This window comes from Pelobates fuscus, chromosome 12 (assembly GCF_036172605.1).
Source record: "Pelobates fuscus isolate aPelFus1 chromosome 12, aPelFus1.pri, whole genome shotgun sequence".
NCBI classification, from domain to species: Eukaryota; Metazoa; Chordata; class Amphibia; order Anura; family Pelobatidae; genus Pelobates; species Pelobates fuscus.
This window is the reverse complement of record NC_086328.1, coordinates 22067896-22085553: the sequence shown is the minus strand read 5'-3', so window position 1 is coordinate 22085553 and position 17658 is coordinate 22067896. Positions and strand designations below refer to the sequence as shown.

The window sequence follows — 17658 nt, the reverse complement described above, 5'->3', positions numbered from 1 at the left end:
TTTTGCTTTGAAATGCTGCACATACAGAGTTTAACCTCTTTGCCAAGTCCACTTCCGGCAGCGTCATTGCGGGGGGGGGGGGGGGGGGGGTGATCAGCCAGCCTTGAAATAGAGTTGTGGGTCTGGCTACTGTAAACTCTGCAGTTTTCATTAAACAGAATGTCAGTCATTGGCTAGCAGTCAATTGATGCTCTCAGCCAATGGATGTCAACTGCCACAGCTTCTGCGAAAGCGTGTCACTGGACCACCAGGGAGTATCGGAGTCCGGCAGGAGTTCAGGTAAGGTGGCAAGCTGTTGCAAACAGGTTTACCCCATTACTGGGCTAGGGTACTCCTTGCATAATAACCACGACAGCAAGCTTAGAGTAACCCTAGAAGCTACTTTTAGCTAGATGTAAAATTCTCCCACAGGAGGAAAATCTTAACTAGTCCACTGGCTCAAAACAAGTCTGGTTCCATAGCCAAATCCTCGTAATCAAATGGAACTTGAAGAAAATTTAGCATTGAAGCCAGTTCAGGATCATATTCGTCACAGGATTTCATGACCTGCATGAGAAAATGTATGTGGTCACAGACTCGCAAGCTCAAAGGAAGAAATAAAACTGAAATAATCTAAATTAAAAGTCAACATTACTTGTAGAGGTATTTCAGAAGTAAGAAGGGATTTGTTTTTTTAACAGCAATTAGTCACATAACAAAATATGTAAATGAATAAGCTTTATACCTGGCTAGTAAAGGCAGAGCTTGGCTTAGTGCACTTGGGAACCACTCTTAGCAGAAAGGAACGACCATTGGTGATGACATCATGGTAATGGACCTGAAAAACACATGCTTCAGATTAGCATAGTTTGAAAGTCCAGCTGGATTCTACACAAACAAATGTCCATCGCAAATTGCATTTGAAATTCCTAGATTTTCCTTGAAAGGGAAGCATGATCCCTTTAGTTTTGCAACGTGTTCCTTTTCCACACAGTGGTTATAACGCATGGAAACCAGTCAGTCACCCATTAGGGCTTTTATTGTGCTGAATGCCACATCTCTTTTTAAACAGACAACAACAAAAATAAATAAAAATGTGGGTACCTATGCTATTTCAATTGGAGTTTAATTGTTCAAACAGGTTAATCATATTTAACAGCCCACACAAATGGCCACCATAAGGTTTTCTGTGTGTGTGGCATTGCCTCTCCAGTGAAAAGAAGCCCTCCTTGACACTAACCATCAGCCAATCATTGCCCTCATTATTGACTCCTATCACCTTATTTATTGTACAGATAATATGAGGACAAAGATTGTCTCTAGGGTTAAGTCAAGTAAGCAGCTCTGATCACAGACTTCCCAGTGCAGCTCAATGAGAAGTCTTTGCAAGGCAGGTGCTCTGAGCAGTTGCTGCCTCTTTAGTTTAGCTCCACTGAGCCAACCAAACCAGGAAGTAACAGAATTGGTTATCTGATTGACAGCGAAGGGGGTGTGACCAGGTTAATTTATAAAAGTGTCCATTTCTATTAAACTATGCACTCTACACTCATACAACCTTTTAGTAAACATTAGTGCGTTAACCCCTTAAGTCCGGCGGACGTATATTTACGTCCTTTTAAAAGCGGCTCTAAACGCCGCAGGACGTAAATATACGCCCGCCGTTTTTTTTTAACTTACCCGGTCGCCGGTGGTCCCACGCCGGCGATCGCGGTTGGGGGGACTCCCAGGGAGCCCCCCCGAGGCAGATCTGCCTCCTCCGGTCCCTCCCGGTCATGTGAGAGTGAGGTCCTTGTGAGGACCTCACAATCACATGGCCGGTATAGCTGGCTTCTGTATTGCCAGCAGGGGGACCAACTGTAATGACAGTTGGTCCCCCTGCTGGCTGAAAATAAAATAAAATAATGTTAAATAAGTGTAAAAAAAAAAAATGTATACTTAGATCATATATATATATATTATATATATATGATCTAAGTATATATATACACATATACATACACACACATACACCGTCTAGGTGTATTTTAATACTAATATATATATAATTATATATATACATTAATATCAAATTACACGTAGACTGATACTGATTAAATATATATATAATTATTGTTATATATATATTTATAAATAATATAAAAAAAATAAATATGTAAATACGTAAAAAAATAAAATAAAAAAATAATTAAAAATAAAATATAAAAAAATATATAGATGTGTTTTATTTCGTTCTAACTGTATTGTGATATTAATATATATATTTATATCAAAATACACGTAGAACGAAATAATATATATCTATATACATATATACGTATATATCACTATATATATACCTATATATAAATAAAAATATTAAAAATATATATATATATATATATACGTATATATACACATATGTATATATATACATATATTAATTCTACACATATATTTATGTAATAATTTTACATAATTAGGTATCCTAATTAATTACACTTAGCGGGACCTGCCTGACCACCCATGCCGAAAGTATAGGGAATTTAATTTGCTAGCACTATATTTAACCCTATAACTTTCCAAGACACCATAAAACCTGTACATGGGGGGTACTGTTTTACTCGGGAGACTTCGCTGAACACAAATATTAGTGTTTCAAAACAGTAAAATGTATTACAACCATGATATCGCCAGTAAAAGTGACGTTTTTTGCATTTTTCACGCACAAACAGCACTTACAGGGACGATATTATTGCTGCAATACTTTTTACTGTTTTGAAACACAAATATTTGTGTTCAGCGAAGTCTCCTGAGTACAACAGTACCCCTCATGTACAGGTTTTATGGTGTTTTCAAAAATTACAGCGTCAAATATAAGGCTTGTGTTTAATTTTTTTCACATTAAAATTCGCCAGATTGCTTACGTTGCCTTTATGACCCTATGGTAGCCCAAGAATGAAAATTACCCCTATGATGGCATACCATTTGCAATAGTAGACAACCAAAGGTATTGCAAATGGGGTATGTCCAGTCTTTTTTAGTAGCCACTTAGTCACAAACACTGGCCAAAATTGGCGTTTTTTGCATTTTTCACACACAAACAAATACGAACGCTAACTTTGGCCAGTGTTTGTGACCAAATGGCTACTAAAAAAGACTGGACATCGCTTATTTGCAATACCTTGGGTCGTCTACTATTGCAAATGGCATGCCATTATGGGTGTAAATTTATTTCCTGGGCTACTATACAGTCTCAAAGGCAACGTAACCAATCTGGCGAATTTCAATTTCAAATGTAACATGCTATATTTGACCCTGTAACTTCCCAAAACACCATAAAACCTGTACATAGGGGGTACTGTTTTACACGTGAGACTTTGCTGAATACAAATATGTGTATTTTATTGCAGTAAAATCAAACAGTATTATGACATTGACAGTTAAAATGTCATGTAGAACGAAAAAAATCAAAAAAAAATCTTATTTTCTCCCATTTTTTTCATATTAAATTATGTTTCATAGCTAAATATTTGATATTAAATGAAAGCCCTGTTTCCCCTGAATAAAATGATATATAATAAGGGGGGGTGCATTTAATATGAAAGAGGTGAATTACGGTTTGACAGACATATAGCGCAAATGCCAGGTTTTGTTTACATTTTGTTTCGTTCACAACTTGTACATTTGGCTGCGGTGTTAAGGGGTTAAAGTTTCCCTTTAATTACATTACACCACAGCTGCAGTAAATTGTAAAAAAAAAATTAGACTAAACTAAGCAATTTGCTGTTGAAATCATTCACCTATTGTTCTCATTATCCCTTTGGAAGCTGCTGTGACCAATCTGCTTCCAGCATAATGATGGAATGTCTGAAGGAGAGGAGATATTACGCAGGGTGCAGGCCCCAGTGGAAGGAAGATATGGGAAGTGACGGGTTAAAACCAAAACAACTTACACACGCAGACTGAAGTGATGAGGTTGCAAAGCTGCTTCCATCCAGAAATAACTGCACCAGCTGAATGTACATCGGAATTGCAACCTCAAGGAAATTGTGCTGCTTGATTAGTTTCCCCGTCTGAACAGAAGGGATCAGGCTGCAAAAGATTTATTAAAAAGAAATGGTTACACGGGTTAGATGGAAGGACAGAACTCTAAGGTAAAACTACAATTAGGTTGAAAAAAGTATTACGGGGGACGTAGGGCAAGATCTTCCTTTGGCCTCATCTGCTCTGAATTACTATCTAAAATCGATGTATTATTCTATCAGAGATGTATAGATCAACAGGAAAAAATGCCCAGTCTGCAGAGCAAACCAGCAATCCAGGACTTGGGCATTTCCACTGTGTCACGGTTATATATAACCCAACATGCTGTATATGAACCCACCACAGGGGGACAGAGAATAGCAGACACGTGTACCAATCCTTAGAGTGGCCAGGCTGAACGAGCATAATATAATACTAGATAGGAAGGTCAAAGCAAACCAAGGTCAAGGCAGGCCTGAAATCGAATAAATGAAAGGTAAAGCCAGGTCAAGGAATACAATATAGTAAGGGTAAAGTAGAGTCAAATACCAGAATAGACTAGAGGATAGTATAAATGCACTATTGGGACACTAAGGAACCACAACAGGGCACTTTACTCTCGGCAAACCTCACTTTATAGGCTACAAGCGTTATTGCTGTAACCATGTCCCCAAAATGTGAGGAATTGGTTTTAGCGACATCATGGAGCCAACACTCATGCGTCATGCCATTAAAAGGGGCGTGTGCACAGCAACCGGCATTACAGGCAAAAGGAGTGAGCAGAGACTGGAGAAACGGCGGTCCGCCCGATTGGGGCACCATGTAATCTTTGGAAGCTATGGTAAGTATCGGCTTGCTGACATACCCAAGATACAAACTAAAGCTACACCTTTGGTGTGCCCAGAGAACTGGGAATTACCACCCAATATTGAGGTCACAGTTTCATGGTGTATTGAGCCAGTTTATACACATTTGAAGATAGTTCTTAGATTGAAGGGTAATGATTTTAAAAGGCTAAAATTAACTTTTAGAGAACTGTGCTCAGGCACAATCTATTGATACCAGGGAATGTGCTTAAATGGTATCCACCTTAAGTTACAAGGGATATCTCTAGACGGGACACAGCTGTACCACACTGACAAGGCCTATGATGATGAGCAGAAAAGTGTATAATGGAGGTTGTGGGGTTGAGATCTGCCCAGCATTTTGGTCACTGGCTCACAAATTTCAGACTGTAGTGATATTCCTCATCCATCTTTCAGGGCTGGTATCACCTCATTTAGCCTGGTACTATGCACATCCGACCCCCATGGGGAGAACTATATCTGAACTTAATAAGCATGTGGGTGTAGCAGGCCTCACTGTCTATCCAATGCAAAGAAGACAATTTCTAATAAAAAACAAAACAAAAAGAAAATCCGAGGAATGTAATCTCAAGACGCAGCTTACCTGTAGAACGCAAAAGGTAGCAGCTTGATAAAGTCAGAAGAGGCTGTTCTGTGTAGAGTCGTGATTGGTTCTCCTTTAAGATCCGCGTGAAAAGGAGATTAGAAAGATACTGTAACATGCTATGCATTAACATGTCCAAATAGTGCAAGCTAGAAAACATCCACCCAGGAAACCCCACGATATTATGCCTTTACTTGCTCAATATCTGCTCACCGTTCCCAGGTGCTGTTTGAAAGACACACATCCAGGAATCCTCACGCTCTTCCAAACAAAGGATGATTTGCAAACAATTCTCCAGTGCAATCTTGCGTTCTGCTCCTTCCTAATCATAGTGAAAAGGACAAAGAATAGAAACACAAATTTACTAAAAGGCATTCAATCCCTCCCCCCCAAGAACTGTGATGAACAGGTAACGTTCCTAGGTCAGAACCTATTGGGAGCACTTTATTTTGGACTGAATTTAAGATGGATATGCTAAATATACTCAATCTTAAAAAGGGCACAATAAGAAAAATAATCACTGTACTTTTCTGCAGTGGTTATGGTTTCAATATGCAACCGGCACGGTCATTGATGTACAGCAATCGCTTACCTTTAATAATGACGGAATCAGTTCCATGATGGAAAAGAAGAGTATTGATAGCAGGAACTGCAATACAAAAGCACATTAGTATCTGCTATCCTAGCTTTGGAGCAATCAGAACCAATATCACACTGGGGCTCCCTGCCCTCTCCTCTTTCTGAAGTTGCCGGGTTATAATCAAAGTGGACATCGATATTAATGGGGAAATATAAGAATGGAAATGAAGAAACAATGATGCTTCCAAGGAGATGAGAAGTTGACAGACTAAACCCAAACCATAAATTCTGGCTGTGTTTAATTTGCATATTTTTTTATATATATATATATAAACAGCCCCAAATCGTCTAATTCACTATTTGTAATGAGTGGTCATCCTACCCATGATATTTTAACGGGTGACTAATGAGTCATTACTATGTTATGACTAAATCAGGTCACAATGCCCGCACACTCACCGGTGTAGATTTTGTGCTCACGCTGGCAAGGTATTCTAGGGTGGTTTTGACAGCAAACGTTTTCCTCTGATATGTAAAGTGGAGGAATGCAGCCAGGAGCCACGGAGAACCCGAGTGACGCAAAGGTAATCCTTGGGAGAGGCAGCTGGGCAGACAAACAGAAGGAGATATGTTCAACAATCATCCCAGACTGCTTGAAGGCTTCTTTTAATGAAACTGCTAGATCACACTGAACCTGGAAAACACTGTGCATTGTCTTAGGCTGGTCAGTAACAAGAATTTTCAAAGAACCTACTGACTACCTGCTGGCTGAGCGCCATTAAATATCTGGTGATGTCAATGTTTCAGAATCACAATTACGGATGTTCTGAGTGTGGGGTGTATCTATTGCTAAACTGGTACAAATTATGCCATTGTTCTAGGAAAACAAAATGGACAGACTTGTTGCGCTTTTCATAAGACACGATACAAAGAAAACGCAAGGCAATACATGTCAGGGTTGGTCTGTCTAACCTCTCCACAGCTGTCCGCATCTCCTGCAGGACCTCTACCTCCTTGGGCAAAACCGTTCCGAACAAGCGTTCACATTGGTTTCTGATGGCTGGGTAAAGCTGAGGCCACCAAAGCTGTGCAAAATATATAAAGTATATTGTAAAAGAAAGAAAGAAAGAAGCACAATCTGATTAGATCAGTACATAGTGTGTATCATTTCAATTTAACATTCAAGGCTTTGTCCATATTTCACAAATAACAGATATAAAAATGCTCTCTAATAAGTAGCTCTAGTGTCGCCATTCCTTGAATACCTCTATAAATATATTGAGTCATAACTTTGCCCTTTGATTGGCCTCATCATTTCAGGAAGTTTCTCTGCAAGTGTATATAACAAGTAAGGCTGGAGATGTAACTAACAAGGGGGTGGAATTTCTGCACGCTGGCAAATATTTAAAATATAAGGGCAGGGATAGGGTCCGTGAACTACAGTAAGCGGAATGATCGAAGGAACACTTCAGACCCCTAATGCATGTCAGCTTGCTTGCGTGCTTTATGTGTGACGAGCGTGTCCTCTTTTTAGCATTAAAAAAAAAAAAAAAAAAAAGAAAGTGCAGTTTTCAAAAGAAATTGGCACTTTTATCAATAAACTTAGTAAAACCCCCTTGACTGTGAACGTACCGGTTCTGTTACTTCCTAGTTTGTTAAGTAGAACTAAACTCAAGAGGCAGCAACTGCCCAGAGCACCTCCTTTGCAAAGACTTCTCATTGAGCTGCATTTGGAAGTCTGTGATTGGGCAGCCACAGAAAATCTGGGCGGGGTTAGTAGGGGAGGGCTTGCAAAGGCTGCAGACAACAGATAATGCATAATTAAATGTAAGCAGGTTTTCATTGGGTGTATATCTACCATAGTGATTTTTAAAAAGTATATATACATAAAACAGAGTGACATACCGCAGCAGAGGTGAGTATGATGGGGCACTCTAAAAGGGATGCAATAAGGAGAGAATTCACTGCACTGGCAGGATCCTCACATTGAGAGGAGGTGGTCAGCATAGCCTAAGGAAATGAAAAAAGAAAAATGAAAGTCTCTATTAACTTGTTCCTTTTGAGACACTTTAAAAATTAAAAATATTACAAGATTTCACATTAACATGGATGGCAATAGTTACATTTCGTGGCACAGGATATAAGAGTTTGTAAAGTTAACTGGCAGCAAGTGTGGAACTACTGTGATCAGATCACTGCTCTGACAAAACAAAAACAAACAAAAAAAAACAAAACAGAAAAGGCAAGATCGTTGGAAAACCCAGTGCTGTAATACCATCGAGCTGTGCCTATCTATATAATCTGCATTACGTGGTGACATTTGACCTTTTCATATCTTTGTAATCTGAAAATCTTTTGAACACATGCTTATTACATGGATACCATTGATGTTCGCTTTAGATCCCACCCTCCCAGTGGGTATAGTGGGTGTCATAATTCCTGATTTGTCTTAGTGCCCTAGAGCAGTTTTTTCAACCTTTTATTGATAAGTACGCCACAGGTCTTTAAAAAAAATAAAAAAATAAAAATGCCCATGTGCCCCTGCTTTGATTTAAATTCCAAATAAAACGTGCAGACACTGATATTTAGCTTAATCCCATATTAGAGAACAAGCTTGATTAAAGGCCGTTTAATCAATTTATCTGACGTAGAAAAGTCACAAAAATGAAAATATAATACACACATGGTAGTTACATAAAGCAGACATTGACACACTTACCCCCAGAGGACACTGAAACACACTCACTTACCACCCCCAGAGGATACTGAAACACACACTTACCCCCACAGGATACTGAAACACACACTTACCACCACAGGATACTAAAACACACACTTACCCCCACAGGATACTGAAACACACACACACACTTACCCCCACAGGATTCTGAAACACACACACTTACCCCCACAGGATACTGAAACACACACACTTACCCCCACAGGATACTGAAACACACACATACACACTTACCCCCAGAGGATTCTGAAACACACACACTTACCCCCAGAGGATTCTGAAACACACACACACTTACCCCCACAGGATACTGAAACACACACACTTACCCCCACAGGATACTGAAACACTCAAACACTTACCCCCCAGAGGATACTGAAACACACACACACACACACACACTTACCCCCAGAGGATACTGAAACACACAAACACTTACCCCCCAGAGGATACTGAAACACACACACACACACTTACCCCCACAGGATACTGAAACACACACACACTTACCCCCCAGAGGATACTGAAACACACACACACTTACCCCCCAGAGGATACTGAAACACACACACACACATTTACACACAGAGGAAAGTGACTACACACATTCTCTCACACAGACTCAGAAATGATTATTATTTTAATTTTTTTTGTTTAAGTCCACCCAGCTCAGGAGTTCGAGTGGATCCTTTCCTGGGATCTAGTGTGCGGTGGCTGTGATCTTCCAGCACTGATCTCTCACATGCAGTTTAGTGATGGCAGGGCTGAAGTTACATCATAACCTGGTTCTGGGCAACACCGCAGGGTCCATGAGGAACAGTACTGGAAGATCATGCTCCCTCGCCGCCTCCATTCTCTCCCAGCCAGCCGCATCGTGAAGGGCGCTCAGGTGACCAGCATGCCACTTCTTAGTGTACACCCTGCCTGTGGTGCATGTACCCCCCTCGGTTGAAAAAACATAGGCCCTAGAGGCAGGGTAGGAAACAAAGAAGAAACATTTGGTATTGCAGAGGCTTAGGGCCGAGGTGGCTAATCTGGTCACCATCGATGATTAGACACTTCAATTCTCATGGTCATTCCTAAACATCAAGAAAACCACATCGTCCTCAAAACCTCACTAGAAATGGACTGAAATATAACAAGTAATACAGTACGTTTTCAGTCCACACATTACTTTAATTTTCACTTAACGAGAAGGTGAGTTCCCTACTTTTCCTTTGAGCGTACCCTAAAGAAGTGAGTCGTGACATTGTAAGGTAAGGCACATCCACGAGGTCCAAGATTCTTCTGTAAAAAAACAGACAAAAGTTATTATAAAGCACCAACCCATTCTATCGAAATTACATCTAGAGAGAGGGAGTATCATTGCTCAGTTCAGTCACAATGTGAAGGTTCATCTCACAGACAAGCAAGAAGCTCCAGCTAGGCTACATGTGGGATTACCGGTTGGGCATCATCTAGGGTTCCAAGGTTAAAATCTAGTGTTCTCACCCATTCCTCATTGACAAATTTGAAGAAGTCCTCTGGGTGAAGAGCAGCGATTCCTCTGTCCGAGCGTACGCTAATCAGCAGTGAAGTAGGAAGTCCAAGCAGAATTCTACAGAAAAGCAAAAACAAGTCACCCAACAGTGATGGAGAAACCCAAAACCATCTCCCAAGGACCAGCGAAAATGCAAAAGCAGATATTGCTGACATCTGGCAAAGGTAAGCCATCACTGGTGAAAGACATTAATGCATTCCAATTTCTGCTCACGCAATCCGAGCATACCTACAGCACATTCCAAGTTCTTCTCACTAGGAGCATACCTACAGCACATTCCAAGTTCTCCTCACTCTGTTAGAGCATACCTACAGCACATTCCAAGTTATCCTCACTCTGTTAGAGCATACCTACAGCACATTCCAAGTTATCCTCACTCTGTCAGAGCATACCTACAGCACATTCCAAGTTATCCTCACTCAGTCAGAGCATACCTACAGCACATTCCAAGTTATCCTCACTCTGTCAGAGCATACCTACAACACATTCCAAGTTATCCTCACTCTGTCAGAGCATACCTACAGCACATTCCAAGTTATCCTCACTCAGTCAGAGCATACCTACAGCACATTCCAAGTTATCCTCACTCTGTCAGAGCATACCTACAACACATTCCAAGTTATCCTCACTCTGTCAGAGCATACCTACAGCACATTCCAAGTTATCCTCACTCAGTCAGAGCATACCTACAGCACATTCCAAGTTATCCTCACTCTGTCAGAGCATACCTACAACACATTCCAAGTTATCCTCACTCTGTCAGAGCATACCTACAGCACATTCCAAGTTATCCTCACTCAGTCAGAGCATACCTACAGCACATTCCAAGTTATCCTCACTCTGTCAGAGCATACCTACAGCACATTCCAAGTTATCCTCACTCAGTCAGAGCATACCTACAGCACATTCCAAGTGAACCTCACTAGGAGCATACCAACAGTACATTCCAATTTATCCTCACTCTGTTAGAGCATACCTACAGCATATTCCAAGTTATCCTCACTCAGTCAGAGCATACCTACAGCACATTCCAAGTTATCCTCACTCTGTCAGAGCATACCTACAGCACATTCCAAGTTATCCTCACTCTGTTAGAGCATACCTACAGCACATTCCAAGTTATCCTCACTCTGTTAGAGCATACCTACAGCACATTCCAAGTTATCCTCACTCTGTCAGAGCATACCTACAGCACATTCCAAGTTATCCTCACTCTGTTAGAGCATACCTATGGCACATTCCAAGTTATCCACACTCTGTTAGAGCATACCTACAGCACATTCCAAGTTATCCTCACTCTGTTAGAGCATACCTACAGCACATTCCAAGTGAACCTCACTAGGAGCATACCTTCAGCACATTCCAAGTTACCCTCAATCTGTTAGAGCATACCTTCGGCACATTCCAAGTTATCCTCACTCTGTTAGAGCATACCTACAGCACATTCCAAGTTATCCTCACTCTGTTAGAGCATACCTACGGCACATTCCAAGTTATCCACACTCTGTTAGAGCATACCTACAGCACATTCCAAGTGAACCTCACTAGGAGCATAACAACAGTACATTCCAATTTATCCTCACTCTGTTAGAGCATACCTTCAGCACATTCCAAGTTACCCTCACTCTGTTAGAGCATACCTACGGCACATTCCAAGTTATCCACACTCTGTTAGAGCATACCTACAGCACACTCCAAGTTATCCTCACTCTGTCAGAGCATACCTACAGCACATTCCAAGTTATCCTCACTCTGTTAGAGCATACCTACAGCACATTCCAAGTTATCCTCACTCTGTTAGAGCATACCTACAGCACATTCCAAGTTATCCTCACTCTGTCAGAGCATACCTACAGCACATTCCAAGTTATCCTCACTCTGTTAGAGCATACCTTCAGCACATTCCAAGTTATCCTCACTCTGTTAGAGCATACCTTCAGCACATTCCAAGTTATCCTCACTCTGTTAGAGCATACCTACAGCACATTCCAAGTTATCCTCACTCTGTTAGAGCATACCTACAGCACATTCCAAGTTATCCTCACTCTGTCAGAGCATACCTACAGCACATTCCAAGTTATCCTCACTCTGTTAGAGCATACCTTCAGCACATTCCAAGTTATCCTCACTCTGTTAGAGCATACCTTCAGCACATTCCAAGTTATCCTCACTCTGTTAGAGCATACCTACAGCACATTCCAAGTTATCCTCACTCTGTCAGAGCATACATACAGCACATTCCAAGTTATCCTCACTCAGTCAGAGCATACCTACAGCACATTCCAAGTTATCCACACTCTGTTAGAGCATACCTACAGCACATTCCAAGTTATCCTCAGTCAGAGCATACCTACAGCACATTCCAAGTTATGCTCACTCAGTCAGAGCATACCTACAGCACATTCCAAGTTATCCTCACTCTGTTAGAGCATACCTACAGCACATTCCAAGTTATCCTCACTCAGTCAGAGCATACATACAGCACATTCCAAGTTATCCTCACTCAGTCAGAGCATACCTACAGCACATTCCAAGTTATCCACACTCTGTTAGAGCATACCTACAGCACATTCCAAGTTATCCTCACTCAGAGCATACCTACAACACATTCCAAGTTATCCTCACTCTGTCAGAGCATACCTTCAGCATATTCCAAGTTATGCTCACTCAGTCAGAGCATACCTACAGCACATTCCAAGTTATCCTCACTCTGTTAGAGCATACCTTCAGCACATTCCAAGTTATCCTCACTCTGTCAGAGCATACCTACAGCACATTCCAAGTTATTCTCACTCAGTCAGAGCATACCTACAGCACATTCCAAGTTATCCTCACTCTGTTAGAGCATACCTACAGCACATTCCAAGTTATCCTCACTCAGTTAGAGCATACCTACAGCACATTCCAAGTGAACCTCACTAGGAGCATACCAACAGTACATTCCAATTTATCCTCACTCTGTTAGAGCATACCTTCAGCACATTCCAAGTTATCCTCACTCTGTCAGAGCATACCTACAGCACATTCCAAGTTATCCTCACTCAGTCAGAGCATACCTACAGCACATCCCAAGTTATCCTCACTCTGTTAGAGCATACCTACAGCACATTCCAAGTTATCCTCACTCAGTTAGAGCATACCTACAGCACATTCCAAGTGAACCTCACTAGGAGCATACCAACAGTACATTCCAATTTATCCTCACTCTGTCAGAGCATACCTACAGCATATTCCAAGTTATCCTCAATCGATCAGAGCATACCTACAGCACATTCCAAGTGAACCTCACTAGGAGCATACCAACAGTACATTCCAATTTATCCTCACTCTGTTAGAGCATACCTACAGCATATTCCAAGTTATCCTCACTCAGTCAGAGCATACCTACAGCACATTCCAAGTTATCCTCACTTTGTTAGAGCATACCTACAGCATATTCCAAGTTATCCTCAATCGATCAGAGCATACCTACAGCACATTCCAAGTTATCCTCACTCTGTTAGAGCATACCTACAGCATATTCCAAGTTATCCTCAATCGATCAGAGCATACCTTCAGCACATTCCAAGTTATCCTCACTCTGTTAGAGCATACCTACAGCATATTCCAAGTTATCCTCACTCAGTCAGAGCATACCTACAACACATTCCAAGTTATCCTCACTCTGTTAGAGCATACCTACAGCATATTCCAAGTTATCCTCACTCAGTCAGAGCATACCTACAGCACATTCCAAGTTATCCTCACTCTGTCAGAGCATACCTACAGCACATTCCAAGTTATCCTCACTCTGTTAGAGCATACCTACAGCACATTCCAAGTTATCCTCACTCAGTTAGAGCATACCTACAGCACATTCCAAGTTATCCTCACTCTGTCAGAGCATACTTTCAGCACATTCCAAGTTATCCTCAATCGATCAGAGCATACCTACAGCACATTCCAAGTTATCCTCACTCTGTTAGAGCATACCTACAGCACATTCCAAGTTATCCACACTCGGTTAGAGCATACCTACAGCACATTCCATGTTATCCTCACTCTGTTAGAGCATACCTACAGCACATTCCAAGTTATCCTCACTCAGTTAGAGCATACCTACAGCACATTCCAAGTTATCCTCACTCTGTTAGAGCATACCTACAGCACATTCCAAGTTATCCTCACTCTGTTAGAGCATACCTACAGCACATTCCAAGTTATCCTCACTCAGTTAGAGCATACCTACAGCACATTCCAAGTTATCCTCACTCTGTTAGAGCATACCTACAGCACATTCCAAGTTATCCTCACTCTGTTAGAGCATACCTACAGCACATTCCAAGTTATCCTCACTCTGTTAGAGCATACCTACAGCACATTCCAAAGTTATCCTCACTCAGTCAGAGCATACCTACAGCACATTCCAAGTTATCCTCACTCTGTCAGAGCATACCTACAGCACATTCCAAGTTATCCTCACTCTGTTAGAGCATACCTACAGCACATTCCAAGTTATCCTCACTCTGTTAGAGCATACCTACAGCACATTCCAAGTTATCCTCACTCTGTTAGAGCATACCTACAGCACATTCCAAAGTTATCCTCACTCAGTCAGAGCATACCTACAGCACATTCCAAGTTATCCTCACTCTGTCAGAGCATACCTACAGCACATTCCAAGTTATCCTCACTCTGTTAGAGCATACCTACAGCACATTCCAAGTTATCCTCACTCTGTTAGAGCATACCTACAGCACATTCCAAGTTATCCTCACTCTGTTAGAGCATACCTACAGCACATTCCAAGTTATCCTCACTCAGTCAGAGCATACCTACAGCACATTCCAAGTTATCCTCACTCTGTTAGAGCATACCTACAGCATATTCCAAGTTATCCTCAATCGATCAGAGCATACCAACAGCACATTCCAAGTTATCCTCACTCAGTCAGAGCATACCTACAGCACATTCCAAGTTATCCTCACTCAGTCAGAGCCTACCTACAGCACATTCCAAGTTATCCTCACTCAGTCAGAGCATACCTACAACACATTCCAAGTTCTCCTTGTCTGGTAAGTCTGGCATCTATTTCCGTGGTGTCTTTAGTTGCTGCTAACCTCTCATGGAAGATTTGAAAAAAGAAATGACTGAAACTGACCCAACCCGATTGTGGTTGACCCATTATTACCAGGTCACAGACCAGATCCTACAGGTGAGGTGAGAGAAAGAACAGCTTAAACAGAGCAATGTGGGGATAGGGGGGGCGGAGAGGTTTTATAATTTCTATGAAACACTCACTTGTAAACGTGAAAGAATATCAGTCAAACCTGTGCGACTGTGTGACTGAGACAGGGTCTCCTGCTGGAGGCTAAGACCAGATCTACAGGAAGAAACAAAGACTAGTTTTAGGCATGGCAGACTCTCACTTTGTGGGTTCAGCTGATAAATATACTCTGGATTTGTTAGTTAAAATAGATCCATCATTGTCTCTCTTACGTTCCACAAATGTCTATGTGTGTTTAGTACAAATGGTGTGCTAGTTTTGGAGTGTGGGGGCTTTTTTGCCACAAAAGACATCTAAAGGCACAAAAGTCACTTGGGAGAAACGTTCAATGTTTCATACATCACGATCGAGCTATATCTGCTGTAATCTGCGAGAAAGCCAAGTTAGCTGCTCCCAGCAGATGGTTCAATACGTTTATTTCAGAATACTGCAAGTCAAGGAAATGAAATAAATCTGTCTGTTGGCAGGAGATCCGTGGTAACCGTACTGGAATTTCCCTTTTAAATTAGTAAAGTTCAACACAGAAAAGTTTTTAAACATAAAATAAAAAAATAAAAAAAGCACTCAAACATTCAGGCAGTGACACTTCGTTTTATACACTAAACAGTGACTTGTAGCGGATAGATCTGGATTGCAATATTAAGGCCGAAATAGATGATTTGGAAAACTTGTCAACGCAGCGATAGTCGTAGTCTGGCTACTGTAGCCTTAACTCAATCATTTGGATTCTAATTTGTGGCAATTCAGAGGCCACTGAACAACCCTGACTGTAACCACAAACCATGTGATAAGATGTTCTACTGACCACAAGCTGCAATCAAAGCTGTAGATACCCAGCTGGTGCACAACTACAAATCCCATGATGCTTTGCCAGCCCTAAGAGGGAGCTGTAATTCGGGAGCTACATTTGTGGCCACTCCAGCTGTAATCAGTGCGTTCTTTGTTACTGAATCCCAGAAAGAAAGTAAAAACATGCAACACTCACCTGTTACTGAAGTCCAAAACAGCATTGACTATAATTCTACAGGCCTTTTCCAAATTCCCATCACAGCCACCAGAAGCAGAGGATTCTGGGAGGTAAACTTGGTTGATAGCCCATCGCTGATAATCCTGCCTGCAGGATAAACACATAAATACAGTGTAGGAGAACAGTATTAATCAACATATACACAAACAGGCAAAGACAAACCTCTCTGTGTCACACAAGGCATCCTTAGCAGAGTGTAATGCCATCTCCCAGAGCAGCCAGTCCTTGAAAGAAAGCTGATATGACAAACCAGAAAATTCACAGTTACACAAACAATTATTCCAAAAATAAACCCCCCAAAAAACACACAAATTCTTACAATACCCTTCAAACAAAGGCTTCCACAATCAAAAACCTTTTTCTCTAAGATATTCATCTCTATTTTTTCCTGGCGTTCTCAACAACACCTAACCCTACTTTCTGTTTTATGTCACTGTGTCCGTTATGACCCCTGTAACATGGTACAAAACAGACCGTCAGGGGTATTCTGTGTCTCTTTCTCATAATCAGTTCTCCCTTTACCATGCTAAGAGGAGTTGCACTTGTATGATTTACATACGGTTACTCTTCCATGGTACATTCACTGGAAATTGAAAAGAAAAAAATAATCCCATAGTTCTATTATTATGCTTTTCCTTTAATGTTCCTAAACAAGGTCTGAAAATCTAACCCGGAATGATTCCTGTTTTAGCAGCTCCTGTAGGTGGTGCTGGTGCCACAGAGTGAGTACAGATTCCTTCCAAGCAGCCGAGGGACGTGACAGAGCCCTCCAAATTAAAGGGATGTCCATCTCCGCATCTGTGATCACCTCGCCACGCACCTCTCCGATTAGCCTGGGTGCCAGGTGCTGGAGCTGTGAAATGTAAAACATACATGAAGAAGACACCTGCCATCATAAGTCTTCATTTTGACATTCATCAAAATAAAGGGTACCTTCTGCAGGAACAGAGGAGGAATGCAGCGTGAAAGTGCGTCTGGGTCCAGCATCGAGAACTTACAGAACGAGTACGACACTGCTGCCACGCAGAACCTGGAACCGCAACAGAAGCAGTGAACCAAAAGTTGGAATGGCTAAA

The 17658-nt window shown here is 41.3% G+C and overlaps 1 protein-coding gene across 1 annotated transcript in view; it reads right to left on the bottom strand.

The window, feature by feature from the left end:
• Window positions 1-83: 83 nt before the first annotated feature.
• FANCA (FA complementation group A) overlaps window positions 84-17658 on the bottom strand; it is a 56502-nt gene continuing 38927 nt past the window's right edge. The window contains exons 27-43 of the mRNA XM_063437904.1: window positions 17516-17612; window positions 17253-17435; window positions 16745-16818; window positions 16541-16669; window positions 15570-15651; window positions 15314-15477; window positions 10241-10346; window positions 9977-10036; window positions 7915-8019; window positions 6982-7094; window positions 6469-6613; window positions 6023-6079; window positions 5644-5752; window positions 5431-5503; window positions 3912-4050; window positions 725-817; window positions 84-546 (exon numbers count right to left, since the gene is read on the bottom strand). Of these exons, the coding sequence (XP_063293974.1) occupies window positions 439-546; window positions 725-817; window positions 3912-4050; window positions 5431-5503; window positions 5644-5752; window positions 6023-6079; window positions 6469-6613; window positions 6982-7094; window positions 7915-8019; window positions 9977-10036; window positions 10241-10346; window positions 15314-15477; window positions 15570-15651; window positions 16541-16669; window positions 16745-16818; window positions 17253-17435; window positions 17516-17612 (1837 nt within the window). The 3' untranslated portion in view covers window positions 84-438. The remainder of the gene's footprint in view (window positions 547-724; window positions 818-3911; window positions 4051-5430; window positions 5504-5643; window positions 5753-6022; window positions 6080-6468; window positions 6614-6981; window positions 7095-7914; window positions 8020-9976; window positions 10037-10240; window positions 10347-15313; window positions 15478-15569; window positions 15652-16540; window positions 16670-16744; window positions 16819-17252; window positions 17436-17515; window positions 17613-17658) is intronic.